The sequence below is a fragment of the Trichosurus vulpecula genome, chromosome 1 (genome assembly GCF_011100635.1).
Source record: "Trichosurus vulpecula isolate mTriVul1 chromosome 1, mTriVul1.pri, whole genome shotgun sequence".
NCBI classification, from domain to species: Eukaryota; Metazoa; Chordata; class Mammalia; order Diprotodontia; family Phalangeridae; genus Trichosurus; species Trichosurus vulpecula.
The window spans coordinates 511,590,626-511,605,927 of record NC_050573.1 but is presented as its reverse complement, the minus strand read 5'-3'; the positions used below and the strand labels follow the sequence as shown (position 1 = coordinate 511,605,927).

Sequence of the window (15,302 nt, the reverse complement as noted above, 5' to 3'; positions counted from 1 at the left end):
TAAGGAAATGGAGACAGTGAGTGTAGACCACCCATTCAAAAATGAATAATGTTCTGCAGACCAGTTTGAGAATTACTAATCTCTTAATAGGGTAATTTACAGAAGCACTGATTGTGATGGTAAGGGAGTAAAAGATGACTGATAATATAAAAGGGGCAGTTTTGATCAATTCAATTAGGATAGACTTTATAGGATTATAGGTCATCTTAGTCCAACCAAGCCCTTCATTTTAAAGATGAAGAAACTGGGGCCCAGAGAAGGTATGTGTCTTGCCTGAGTGCATACATAAAGGCCCAGGTCATCTCACTCTAAATCAAGCATTCATTCTGCTACATTGCCTCTCTTGTTAATATACTTTGAAGAAATGTGCAACAATATTAGTTTACTTATAAGCAATAATTTAGTGGCAATTAAAATAATGACATAGGCTTTTAAGTAATATCCATGGAAAAAATTCACCTTTTGAATAACGTTCATAGCTGTGTATGTATCAATTGCTATAATTTTTAACATACCTTTAGAATTTAAGATATAAGAAAGTAAAATAATTATGCTGTTTTAAAAAAATCTGAAAAATTCATGACTGTTTAACAGTCTGTTCTCTACTTTTGTACTGAAACCTTAGTGTTAGATCACAGCTTGAGAAGCACTACTCTAGGAAAAGGGTAAAGAAACTCAGTGAATTGTACCAGTGCGTTACAAATTGTGATGTTGTGTAGGTGAAAGTTTAAGTTTGGACTTGGACAGGCTGTCACTTTTCATTGGTGTGAAAATCACTTTAGAATTTTTCCAAAAACTCTTGATTAAAAACACATTTATTGTGGATTGAATATAAAATTGGAATTCCTGATCTGTTTTTGTTCAGAGGATAGTTTGTACAATTTCTTGTTTAAATTGGATTAGTACCATGTTAATTTTGCATTGCCTCTGGTGAATAGCCACGGGGATGTAATCCATGCCAGTAATTTGTCACACCAAAGCCCTCTGGAGGACCATACAAAACATTTGTATCGTGCGGATTAGACGTTGAAAGCCCTATCGTAGATGGTTAATAAATGTTAATGACAAAACCCAGCTGGCAAGTTGTAGAAATGAGATCTAATGCTTTATGCCCATTGCCAAAGAAATGTTTAAACAGAGCTTTCCATTACTCAAAGGTGACCTAGTACAGTCAATTTGTGAATTAAAAAAGCATAATCTACTAGCTAAGTATTTAGAAAAATTCTCTTTTCCTCTGCTTTGCCACCATAAAAGTCACTGTTTCCAAATTATAAGATTTCTTTCTTCTTTGTTAAGTTAAACTACATCTCTGACCGCATAAAAATAAGTGAAACACAAAATGTTTTCTAACTTTGAAATTAAATGATACTCAGACATTGTTTGTTATCGCGGGGTGAAGTGTAACACTGGTAAAATGACATACATTGTTGAAAACTTCAGAGGCAATTTAGTTTTCTCTTTTTACCCCCCACTGTAGTAGATTATGTAGAAATAGTTTTGATGTGTTGTCAAGGTTTTTCTTTTTAATCAAAATATACCTCTCAATTAATATATTAAGAAAATAAGCAAAGAATGTTTTCCCAGTGCCTCCTGTTCTGTGATGGGGTCTGTATGTTGCTTCTTCAGTGCGCTGAACAATCCTTTAGATATCTAAAAGAGTTATGGGTGCCCTTTAGAATGTTATTGGCCTAGCCACATGTGAAGGAAGGAGCAACTGTGCTTTTAAAAAAAAAAAAGTGAATCACTTTTGAAAGAAATAAGTAGTTTTACCTCTCTAATGTAGTAGGAAATTCAACATTTCCATTATTTATGTATATGTTGAAATATATTTTCTGAGAAAGGAAACAGTCCTGAAATTTTTGCATTTAAGTTCTTTGCCATATATGTTCACTATAGATCTGCTTAAAAACAAGCTGATAGATTAAGTTTAAAAAAACACAGACTTCATTGGCTGACATGGGTGCTATCTTGTCCAGTCTCTTGCTTATCCACTGAGAGTAATTAATTTGATTAATTTACAAGTAATTTAGCCAAGGATTGGATATAAATCTTTGTTTGAAAAAAAAAAAACCAGTTGGAAGGCCAAGTCTTGGTTAAAAACTGTGTCTTGAAACCATCCAGGCCCTCCTACTGACTTGTCAGCTCTGGGTTATTTTCAGAAAACTTGACTTGAGTTCCTTAGCTTCGGTTATAAGTTTTTCCCACAGACTTGCTTGGTATCTGTGAGTAGGAGAGTGAGTAGTGGCCACTTTTTAGCTATTGTTTAGTCTAGTATATATGTATGTTTACATCTTCCTTCCAGATTTATAGGCGGCAATGGCAAAATAAAGATTGTGCTCCCTTGATGGAAGAGCTTTTTACCCAGAACACCTGGCAGCAGGGAGGATTTCTTTTGCTAGTTTTTAATTTTATTTGCTCTTTAAATGTTATATTAGTAAGAATTTTAAATCATTCCCAATAAGTTTTAGAGAAAGGTAAAAATTATTTAATTTTTAGGAAATTATTTTAAAATTAATTCAACTTAGGTTAGACAAGAATCCTCGACCAATGACAAAATAAGTTTCTCAAGGATTAATAGAATTTATTACTAAGAACCAAACTAGTGGTTCAATTCAATAAGTATTGAGTATCTACCATTTGCATATCATCAGTGAGATGCGTTTAGGAAGTGGACAGTACAACAGAAAGTATCCAATTTTACTGTGGTTTCTTTGTTTTCAATTACAGTTTTGTAGAAAGGCAGAGCAGTTTTACATGTTTTTTTTTTTGTAGTAGCAAAGTGCAACAATTGTTGAGATCCCCCTCCCCTACCTTTTTCCATGTAACTGTATTCATACATTAGTATAATACATATTTTTACTTCATATCATTATGAAAAGCATGAATTACTAATATTGGTAAGTCTGCCTTTCATAAACCACTTAAAGAATAATTTCACTTTCAGCAAACTTGTTAACTTGTGAATTTCTAAAGTTAAGAAAGAGCAATGGATTTTGCTTTTGACATTAGGTCATTTCAACACTGGTAAAACAAAGCTTGTTAGAAGAAAGTTGTATTGAGATTAAAGTGGTAACATGGTGGAGTACGAATGACCCTGGACCTGCAATCAAAAGATGTCAGACAGAATCCCAGCCGTGGTACTTACTAGCTGTGTGACGTTGAAAAGCCACTTAGCTCCTCTGAATCAGTGTCCTAAATCTGCAAAGTGGGAATAAAATATTTATGTACTTCATGGAATTGTGAAGAAAGTAAACTACAAAGTGACTTAGAAAATGTGAGATTTTAATGTAGAAGACGTAAATTGAGTCATTTTAATTTTATGCACAATTATCTGGAACTCCAATTCTCTCAAAATATAAACTAAAATGTTTTTCCAAAACAACATGTTAAAAATTATCACTTTTTAGTTTAATTTTGATTTTTGGTTTACTTAAGGAAGACATTAAAAATGTGGTTTCATGGTCAACTTAAGTAAATCATGGTGCTGCTGTAAAACTTCACTTCAGAAATCTTCATTTCATAGGTATTCTTTTACTATTTTAGATATTCCTTTAGTAGATGGTCTTGCTGACCGACTTTAGCTAAAAATTTCATATCATATTACCACAGTCATATATTTTACCATCTTCCTGTCTCGTAGAAGAACTAGTAAAGGAATTTAAAAAAATTTTACAACAGAACTGGTAAATCGGTTAACAGGAAGCAAGAATACAATCTCATAGTCCAGTTTTTCCCAGTGTCAATTTTAGATCCTGAAGTATATGAAATATGTCAATGTATGAAAGTAGAAATAGAAAAATGTTAAAGAATAATACTAATAACAGGCAGTATGGACTTAAATGTATTTACTCTTTTTTAATCCCATATCCCCCTACCTGTGGCTATCATAGTCAAAAGGAAATTAATTATCTTTTTAAAAATCTATAATAGACTCCAGTAAGCATTTATAAGAATTTTCTCTGTGCTAGGCTCTATGCTAAGCACTGGGGGTACAATGAAAAGCAAAAACTGCCCTAGCCCTTGAGATTACATTCTAATGTAGAAGACAATGTATAAACAATTCTACAAATATGAGCTATTCAGGATGAATTGGAGATACTCTCAAAGGGAAGGCATTAATATTAAATAAAGGAGATTAGGAAAGGCTTCTTATAGAAAGGAGGATTTTAGCTTGTACTTGGAAAAAAAAAACAGGAAGTGGAGGTGAGGAAGGAGATTATTCCAGGCATGGGGACAGCCTGTAAAAAAGCCTGGAATTGGGAGAAACGTGAAGGAAGCTAGTGTTACTGGATCATAGAGTACATGTGGAGGGGAGTAAAGTATAAGAAAACTGGAAGGTAGGAAGGGGCCAGATTATGAGGGGCTTTAAAAGCCAAACAGAAGATTTTACATTTGATCTTAGAGGTAAGATGGAGTATCAAAGTAACTGTGCTTTAGGAAGATCACTTTGGTAGCTGAATGGAGAATGGACTGGAGTGGGGAGAGGCTTGAGGCAAGGAGAGCAACCAGCAGGTGGTTGCAGTAGTCTAGGCATGAGATGATGAGGGCCTTCGCCAGGAAGGATGATGGCAGTGGCAGAGGAGAAAAGAGAGAGAGAGTGAGTGAGTGTGTTTGTGTGTTTGTGTATGTGTGCAGGGGAGATTTTATGAAGGTAGAAACAAGAGGACTTGGCAACTGGTTGGATATGAGTGGAGAAAGAATGGGGATTTGAAGGTGACGCATAGGCTTCAGGCCTGCATGCCTGGGAAGATAGTGGTACCCTTGACAGTAATAGTAAAGCTAGAAAGAGGGGAATGATAATGAGTTCAGTTTGGGACATGATGAGACTCCACTATTATGTTTTTATCTCAAAGAAGTCATTGATACTCAAGTCAAGAAGCATTTGAGTTGCAGGCACTATGCTAGGCTTTAGGGATGTAAAGAAAGGCATTCATGATCTAATTGGAAAGAGGATGTACAAACAACTATGTACAAATATAGTATATAAAGGATAAAATAGAACCTCAGGGGGAAGGCACTAGTGTTAAGGAGGACCAGGAAAGGCATGCAAGGAAGGCAAGAGATAGGAGGAGGGAAAGAATTACAGGCATGGGGACAGCCAGTGAAAATGTAGCAAGCTGAGAGATGGACATGCCTGAGGAACAGTGAGGAAGCCACTGTCACTGGGTAGCAGACAACTTGGAAGGGAGTCAGGTTCTAAGAAGACTAGAAAGATAGGAAGGAGCCAGGTTGTGAAAGCTACTTTAAAAGGCCAAAAAAATAGGCTTTTGTATTTGATCCTGAAATTAACAGGGAGCCCCTGGAGTTTATGGTCTGGGGGGAGGGAGAAAAGGAAAGAGGAGTGACCTGCTCTACCTGTGTGCTTTAGAAGAATCACTTTGACAGATGAGTGAATGTGACAAGTATTGAAGTGGGGAGAGACTCGAAGCAGAAAGCTATTGCAGTAGTCCAGGTTAGAGGTATGAAGGCCTTGAACTACGGGGATGTGGTTTATGTTGGAGAAAGAAGGAAAATAGAGGACAGCTATGAAGGTAGAAATGAGAACACTTAGCACCATTGATAAATGGTCTGAGCAAGAATGTGGAGTTGAGGATGACCCTGAGGTTGTGCACTTAGAGGATGCTATCTTCATAGCAATAGGTAAGTTTGGGAAGCAGAAAGTTTGGAGGGAAATCTGAGTTCTTTTTCAAGCATATTGAATTTGGGATATAAAAAAGACACATTTTTTGATGCAGGATGAACTCAAAAGAGAGGTTAAGTCTGGATATTTAGATCCAGGAATTCATCTGCATAAAGATAATATATTAAATCCAGGGTAGCTGACGATATCACCAAGTGAGACAGCATAGCATGAAAAGAGAAGACCCAGGAAGTCTTCAAAGTAGGGATAAAAATGCTTAAGACTAAAATTTATGATACTGATTATTCTGTGAATGAACTATCAAGTTATTTCAGACTTTGTAGTATTGAAGAAGGATAGTATCTGTAGATAGATTTAAATGTGGAATTATGAGATTCTTACTGAATTAAACTTGAAATTCAGGACTACAGTCATCAGGTATTTTTGAGTACCAGTTGAGTAAATTTGTTTTCTTTTGCATTAGGTAATGTAGACAGTGCTGCTGATGTTACTTTTTATTGTTTATCATGTTCTGATACTGTCATTTCATAGAATGGTATTTGTGAATATTATATTGTAGCTTCTATAATGAGAACATGTAAATGGGCCTGTTATTACTCTGACTCATTTGAGTAAATACTCAAATAAATACATGTTTTCATCAGCTCTGGAGTTTGTGCCAATGACACAAATCACAGCCCATCCATAACTACTCTCTCTTTGTAGTTTTCATCCCTGTTCTACCAAAATTTTGCCACAGTGGGCCTAGTCAGTGTACTGGAAGCCTTCCAACAGCCAATGGAACACTCTAGCTGACTACAGATATCCAATATGGGACTCATAATCTAGCACAGAAAACCTGTAATAGTAGTCACCTGTTTTTCTGCTCAAAGAAATGGCATTATGGGTGGTTTGATCTTAAAGTCAGAGGGATATACTATGTGAATTGCAAAAAAAAAAAAAAGATTATAATTCCAAGTCAAAGACTAATTAAAATGTGCTTATTCTTTAATATTAAGTTTTTAATAATTTTTTTAGCGTGAGCAAGAGAGTCAAATGGCCCGTCTTAAAAAACAACAGGAAGAACTAGAACACATGAGATTACGTTATCTGGCAGCAGAAGAGAAAGACACAATGAAAACTGAGCGACAAGAGCTATTAGATATAAGAAATGAACTGAACAGGTATGGCATAACTATTAACTCTTGAAATGAGAAACTGCTAATAAGGGATGCTTTATGCTAAAGTAACTTTGAATTGCATAAATTATAAGCAATTTAGATTATAAGCAATTTTTAAAATGTCATGTATGTCTCAGTGTTTGGGTGTGTTAATTGCTTCTGGACTATTTTTAATGTTACCAAAGAAAGAAATAATAACTGACTCATCATGAGTTCACTAACGTGTGTCAAACTAACTATTTCCTTTCTTAATATAGTTACTAGCTGGGTAGCTAAGGGAATGTTATAGATATGATTTATCTTAACTTACTGTAATAAAGTGTCTGATTATATTGTAGAAGACCAAGCTAAAGAAATATACTTTAGATGATAGCACAGCTAGATGGATTCAAAGCTGATTGGACACCCAAACCAAAAGAGTGATGATTAATAGGTAGGTAGATGTCAGCCTGGGTGAAAGTTGATGTGGTAGGATAGGCCACATAGCTTCTTGGCCCTGTCCTATGAAATATTTTTAACTGTGACCTGGAAGAAAAGATAGAGTACTTACTTGTCAAACTTGTAGCTAAAACAACTGAAAATGACAGCAGAACCAAGATTTTAACAGATCTCAACAGAATGTTAGGTGAAACCAACAAGACAGAGTTGAACAGGATAAGTATAAATCATTCTTGTTTTTAGATTTTTTAAAAAGTTATTTAAATCCAAGAGAAGCAAGACCTAATATTAGAGCATTTCAGTGAAAAATTGCAATAGTAACCACAGCTGGAAGACTATACAATACAGCTTTTTGTGTTTCCTTTAAAAAAAAAGAATTCATTATTTGGTTTCATTTATAATAATATAATGTCCATATCAAAGGAGAGTAATGGATTCTGCCCTGGTCAGACCACATGTAGAGTGTTGTGTCCATTGAGTGTCCTATTTTAAGAGTTGGCAAGTTAGAGCATGTGCAGAGGAGAGCTACTAGTGTGAGAAGGGTCAGGAAAACACACATTAGTGGAGGGATCTAGAGTTTTTTAGGCTAAGAAAAAGTGAATGGTGATGACAGCCATCCTGAAATAACTGAGACAGGATAGTGTAATAATAATGATCGCTGACATTTCCATAGCTTTGTTATGTGTCAGTTATGTGCCGAGCTCTTTAAAATTAGCATCTCATCTGAGCCTCGCAACAGGCCTGGGAGGTGAGTGCTATTATTATCTCCATTTTACAGACAAGAAAACTGAGGCAAACAGAGGTGAAGTGACTTGCCCAGGGTCACTCAACCAGTAAGTTTTGAACTCATGTTCTTCCTGACTCCAGGTCCAGTGCTAGTCTACCCACTGTACCACCCAGCTGCCTGTAATAGAAAAAGTGCTGGATTTTACCATCAGAGGACCTCTGGAGTCAGAGAATTCTGGATCTTTTGCTTCCTGCATGACCTTGGGCAAGTCGCTTCTCACTAGGCATTGATTTCCTCATCTATAAAATGAAGGGGTTGAACTAGATAAGCCCCCAGGTCTTTCGTAGCTCAAAATCTGTGATCCTCTGATGGGTTATTATGTGGAAAATAATGCAGGTATGATATGTTCCTCCATTGGGCTGACTTAGGACTGACATGTAGCGTAAAGATAAGAGCTGTCCAGAAATGGACTGAAGCACTGAGATGTCTGTCGTTATGCAAGCAGAAGGTATATCATTTTGTTACTATCTTCTAGGATCTCTCCCAACTTCTAAGAATTAATGATTGTAACATGAAGTTTGACTTAGAAATAATGTAGTACCAAGGTACTCTGTCGGTTCAGTTGAACATATATATTAAATGCCTTCTGTGTACACAGTGCTGTGCTAGATGCCAGGGATAAAAGATGTGAAATGATGTGAAACAGAAGCCTGCTCTCAGGGGGAAAGACAGGTATGAAAATACCTGTTACAAGGAAAAGTGAGATTTAGGCAAAGGATGTCCTCCAAGAATTAAATAAGCCAAAGAGAGGCCAAGCATTCCTTAACCTTTCCTTTTTGTCAGCCTTGGCTGACAGCTTGATTTAGCATAACTTGTTTTACTATCAGATAATTTGGAATGTGGTTTCTAGACACCAAAATAGAGAAGTGGCTTCCTATCAAAGTGGAATTTGTTTCTATTTTATCAGGTTAAGGAAACAAGACTCAGAACAGTTCCAGAATTCCAGAGAGATTGCAAGTGGAAAAAAGGAGAGCCCGGGTGGAAAAGCATTTGAAGAAGATTTGGATGATTATCTGACTCGTCTAATAGAAGAAAGAGATACTTTGATGAGAACGGGTGTGTATAATCATGAGGATCGGATAATAAGTGAACTGGACCGTCAGATCAGAGAAGCTTTGGCGAAAAGCAGTACCAGTAATTAATAACATTTGGAAAATCTTTACTAAGACTGAATCTGAGTTCTAATTTCATTATAAAACTCTGAAAGCAGGAAAATGTTTAAAAAGCTGTTTTCTTTTTTTCACATTCATGAAAAGATTTTTTTTGTTATTATATAGTATTTATTTGGTTTTTATTTACTTTAAATCTATTCTACCTCTCCCACACTGGTTTTATTTGTAATTTCTTTTTATATACTCACTCACTAAGCAACTTTTCAGTGTTTATCATAATCTATCGTTTGATGGCTAACTTTCAAAATAGCTTTTCACTAAATTTGTCTAGGGAAAGATGACTGCAGTAATTCCCAGTGACATAATTTTATACATTGAGCCAAAAAATATATGTTGCACTTTATAAATGCTGTGTCCTGTTACATGTATGTAAATATCTTAAAGTTGAGACCCATTGTAAATGAATAAGTTTTATTTTAATTCTTTTTAGACAATATGCCTTTTTTTTCCCTGAAGATGCGTAACAGTTGCAGATAATGCCTTTAAGCAGGAAGCACTATGTTCAATACAGAGAAGCCATGTACAATAATAGACAGCAAAATAATAACTACCCAATCAGACTATTTGTTTTAATACAGTTTAAAAGGTTTTGGGTTTTTTTTAGTTCCAAGATCCATTGAACTCATGTTCACATTTTCAAAGTCTTTTACTCTTAACCTTCTAGAAAAACATCTTGATATTTGTTTTTTCTTCTAGTCCCACATACAAAATGGAGGTGTTTTCTCTTAGAATTAGAGATAAACCCTTATTTCAGAAATAGTGTCATACTAGTGCAAATCCTTTTTTCCTCAGTGGGGAAACAGACATTTTAAAGACTTCAGCTGAGAAAATAAATGAATGAAAATTGATTCTAATTTTTACCGCTCCATTCTAGCGTTTTTATATTCAAAGTAAATGAAAATAGTTCATTGGACTTCTCTATAGTGCCAGGTCTGTAAAACTCCAAGTGTTTCTTTCTTTTATTTTCTTCAGAGCCAAGTATTGAACTGATAGTTCCCAGAGCGACATTTTTCAGCTCCTTTTTACAACATATTTCATCAGTGTACTCAAAATTTTTATAGCAAGGTTAATTATTTAGGTCAGTTTTATGAATTCTAAAATGGGGTAATTTGAAAATTTGACCCTTTGGGGAAGGATATTCTACTTACCAGTAACCCCCATAAAAGTCTATTATAGAGCATTCTGAAGATCAACCTAAATTTCTTTTTTGGGGGGCCGGGGGAGTAGAAATGTATAACTTCTTAAAAAGGATTATTATAATTTTTATTTTTTGGACAAAGTGCTAGTCACCTAAAAACAGCATGACAGTAAGTAAATGTAAAGGTATGAAAATAATGAATAAGGGGATGGTTGAATATATGAATCATAGGATTTTAAAATATTAATTATGGTTGCATATTTTCTCCGATTGATTTTATGCCACTTGAATGGAATTGTAATCTTTTTGTGTGTTTGAGGGAAAACTTGTTGAAAATATTGTCATTATTTTCTTTCAGTTTCTCTCTGTGCTGAATGTGACAGTTTTCAAACACTAGAGGGGACCTAAGAAAAAAAGGATATTCTAAAATGAGTGTGTGGCTTACTTTGCCTGAGGGAAAGTGATGGGTTTTTTCTATGTAACTTAACAAATAAAATCAGAATTTTATGCACTTTTGAATTTTAAGTAGTATATTTGTATAATTCTGACCTTTTGCTTCTAGATAGTGTGGGTGAAATGTTCTTGGTAAATTTAGTTTTATGTCATCTTTGTGTAGTTAATTTTGTGTTTCTAGATTACAGATGCTTTTAATTATAATGGTGAGGGTCTGATTTTAATACTTTTTGTAGATCTTTTAGCATCAGCCATTCTATATGCAAATAAGTCTTCTCTAGAATTGTGGATTATGCCTTTAATTGTAAGAAAACAAGATAGCAACAATCTCTTTAAGTGCTTTTCATGGGAAGTAAGATTCATTTTTTTAAAAAAAAATTTCAACTGAAAATTAAAATGAGCTTTTTTTTGTTTTCTATAATTGGGGGATGGGGGAGAAAGATTGGCTTGTTTGTTTGTATGTTTAGTTCGTGAAATAAATATAGGTGAATTAACAATCTATTTCATATATAAAATGGCCAAATACGGTTAAGATATTCATTGTGCATTGCCTATTGAAAGCAATGATCAAGGGATTCAAGTGAAAAGCAGGTAATTCCAGGGTGACATCCCTTAATGTCCATGAGCCTTCAAGATTGTTCTTTGAAAGATGCTTCACTGAAGTAAATTTATGGTATTTAATAAAAAGTAGATGTCACACTGTTGGTGTCTTAATCACAGCAACACTTTTCCAGCTGTTTATCCTAAGGTATTTTAAAAGTAGCTAGGATAGGTGGTTCAACGGTTCCTTGCCAAAGTCGCCTAATCACTGTTATACTGAGATTACAGGCCGAAATCTGCCTGGTTGGCATCATGTACAATTATAGCATGCTTTTCTAGGCATTATGATGTCACCACCCCTACATAGGTGCTCTGACTCCATTGAAGTGTATTAGTTCTTGGCATGTGTTTTTAAAGGAAATAATATGCTTCAAGTTACTTGCTAACTCATGCTTTCGTGCTAAAATCTTACTGTATTGATAACAATTTCTAAAGTTTCTCCTTTTTGACTATGGAAGTGCATCTTTAGCCTACAAATCAAGTGTTATAAAAAAGATATTGTACTTCAAGTGATACAGCATGATAATAGTACCTTTCCTTCCAGGATCTAAACATCATTTAAAGACCAGTGAAAATGAGTACTGTTTAATTCTGATACAAAAAATAAATTGGATAATCTCTTGAATGTTGGTGTTTATCTCTTAGAAAACTTTTAAATAAGTGCTCTAATTTTAAACATAGGAATGGGTCAGCTATATCCTAGGTAGTATTCATCCATTGCCTCACTTAAAAACTTGAATAAAATAATATAAATATAAAAAGAGAATTGTACAATGTGTGCAAGTCATTTCAACAAGCCTTTATTAAGCTTACTCTCTGGAAAGCACAGTTCTAGGTACAAAGACAAAAACAGTCCTGGTCCTTAAGGAACTTACATTCTAACTAACCAAACTTTCTCACCCTGAAAGATCATGCCGTCACTGCAGTCCCCTCTTCTAATCGGTCATTTCTGCCCAGAGCCTCCATTTTTAAGGAAAGTACCCAGCCAGCCATATTGACTTCAAAATTTTCTTTTTGGGCTCCGCTTCTGACTCTAGTATTTCTCCATCACAACTCAGCAGCCTTCCCATCTTGGAAGATCACTCCACCCCTGCAACCTCTTCTGTGAAATGGAGGTTCTGGAAGGGAATGACTACTAATCTTCTGCAAAATGGAGTGATTATTTATCTCTTTTAGGAGAGTCTACTGTCTTTTGATGATTGATGCTATCAGTACAATGACATCTGAAAATAGTAATCTTCTCTATTGTCTGCAAAACCCAGCCTGTCTCAATTTAATTCAACAACTATTTATTAAGCTCTTAATATGTATGTTTCAAACACAGTGTTAGGCAATGGGGATACAAAGATAAAAATTAAATATTCCAAGCCTTCAAAGAGCTTACATTCTATTGAGCAGAGACAATTTGTATACAGATAAATATATACAAAGTAAATACAAAATAATATAGAAAGGGCAGGAGACACCAACAAATTAGGAGGATTAAGAAAAATTTTTTACGATGCAGCATTTGACCTGATCCTTGAAGTCAAATGGGCATTCCAGTCATTCAACAAGCTTTTATTAAGCACTTACCATATATATAAGCAGCTAGGTGGCTCAGTAGTTGGCGTGCTGGCACTGTAGCTTGGAAGACCCAAATTCAGATCTGGCTTCAGGCACTTATTGGATGTCGTAAGACCCTGGGCGAATCACTTAACCTCTGTTTGCTTTAATTCCACTGGAAGAGAAAATGGCAAACCACTCCAGTATCTTTGCCAAGAGAACCTTATGGACAGTATGATCCATGGGGTCACAAAGAGTAGGATGTGACTGAACAACATGTGCCAGGCACTGTGCTAAGAGTTCAGGATAAAAAGAAAGGCAAAAGCATTAGTCCTTGCCCTCAAGAAATTTACATTCTAATGGGAAAATAATATATAAATAGATGGATGCGCGATACACACTGAACAGATGGATGATGAGAGGGTAAGTCTGTAACAGCTGGAAGAAGGTACTAGGAAAAGCCTGCAGAAGATAATATTTTAGCTGAATCTTGAAAAATGTTCTAAGAGGCAGAAGTAAGGAGAGAGAACATTTCAGAAATGGGGGAGGGCAAAGGCCTGGTAACAGTTGAATTATAGTGTTAGTGTATAAGGAACAGCAAGTAGGCCAGTGTAATTGCATGGTAGAATACATGAAAGGGAGTAGAGTCTAAGACTGGAAAAGTGGAAAGGGACCAAATGGTGACAAGATTTTAACGCTGACCATAGGCCTTTGTATTTAGTACTGAGGTACTAGGGAGCCAATGGAGTTGATTGACTGTGGGGGAGAGGTGTATAACATGGCCAGACCTATCGTTTAAGAAAATCACTTTTCCAGGTGTGTAGAGACTAGATTGTTTTTAGGAAAAGTATCCCTTAAACCATTCTGGAGGTACAGAACAGTGTCTATAAACAATTGTAGCTGGAAAGAGGCTAAAGTCTCTTTAGAGACCTTAGTTGAGATGGTTGTTAATGTAAACAACTATAAATTTTATTTTCACTACAATTAAGTGTAGCTTTTGATCAAGTGAGAAGCAAAGAATGAAACTTCCACTCAAGTAAAAGAAAAAAATGAATAGACTTAGCTGGCAATTAAACTGATGATTAGGGGAAAAAATACTCTTGGAAAAATGGCTTCACACATATATGTGATTATATTGGAGTGTGATCACACTCCACATAACTGTTTATTCTTCCTGTTTCACCATGAGGCAAGAGAGAGGACACAAGGAAGTCAAAGGGTACACAGCGGGGCACTTTTTACTGGACCAGGAAAGCTAGCTAAGGCTGTTGTCATTAGCACGGTCAGCCTAAGCAGAATGAATAGATTGTAGATACGATGAAAGTAGAGATTCTAGAATCACATTCAGTACAGCAAGACGTTCACATTATGAGAGACATTTGGCAATTGAACCCAACTGGGAGATCAGATTCATGTCACATGCTCACCAAGCAGAATGGCAGATACTTAAGTTGTTTCTCTCTGTCTGTCTGTCTCTCTCTCTCTCTCTCTCTCTCTGTCTCTGTCTCTCTCTGTCTCTGTCTCTCTCTCTCTCTCCCTCCCTCCCTCTCTCTCTCCCTCTCTCTCTTTCTCCCTCTCTCTCTCTGTCTCTCTCTGTCTCCCTCTCTCTCTCCCTCCCTCCCTCCCTCCCCCCCCTCTCTCTTGCTTTCTCCTAAGAGTGTACAGTTGAGTTAAGGTAAGTAAAATGGGATTATGATGTAACTCCGTTGTATTAAGTAATATAATGATTCTTACACTGGATCAAAAAGAGTAGCATCCCCTCTCATGTCATGACTTGAGAATTCAGATCAATTATTGAGGACGCTTATTGTTTAGAAACTATAATGTTATTGAGGAGACTGGCCAGTCTGGTAACCACATGGAGGCTTGCTCAGTCTACTTTGGGAAATATGGAATGGAGGAGCCTTTTCCTCACTATTTCAGAGAAAGAATAGGCGCCCTGTGCGTATTTCCTGTTGGCTCACTGCATGGTGACAAAAAGCCTTTTAATTGAGTGTTGAGTCAGAACTAAGTATGCATACACAATGCTTGGATGGGCAAAGTCTTTCTTCTCTGTTGGTGGATGATGTAAGAATTGCCGTCATCTGGTTGGTCACCTAGCCATCATGTGTCCATGAACTGTTTCTTTCTCCTCTGCTTTTTCTTTTTTCCTGATATGACACCTGAATATTGGAAACAGAAGGGACCAGTTTATGAATTTTGAAAGGATGGAGGGATCATCAGAGATACAGGCCCTGGAGACAGTTAAAGAGTCATCTATCTGATAACCACTGCAGTTGAGCATATTATTTGGGAGCTAACCTTGAGAAGCAGCTTCCTGGACCCAACCCAGCTTCCAAGACATTGTACCCTTTAGCTGTGCTACACC

The 15,302-nt window shown here is 36.0% G+C and overlaps 1 protein-coding gene across 2 annotated transcripts in view; it reads left to right on the top strand.

The window, feature by feature from the left end:
* CEP120 (centrosomal protein 120) overlaps positions 1–12,014 on the top strand; it is a 107,407-nt gene extending 95,393 nt beyond the window's left edge. The window contains exons 20-21 of one of the 2 annotated variants that reach the window (XM_036740881.1): positions 6,659–6,804; positions 8,934–12,014. In XM_036740881.1, the coding sequence (XP_036596776.1) occupies positions 6,659–6,804; positions 8,934–9,168 (381 nt within the window). In that variant the 3' untranslated portion in view covers positions 9,169–12,014. The remainder of the gene's footprint in view (positions 1–6,658; positions 6,805–8,933) is intronic. The other variant, XM_036740882.1, reaches the window with a different exon arrangement.
* The last annotated feature ends 3,288 nt before the right edge of the window (positions 12,015–15,302 follow it).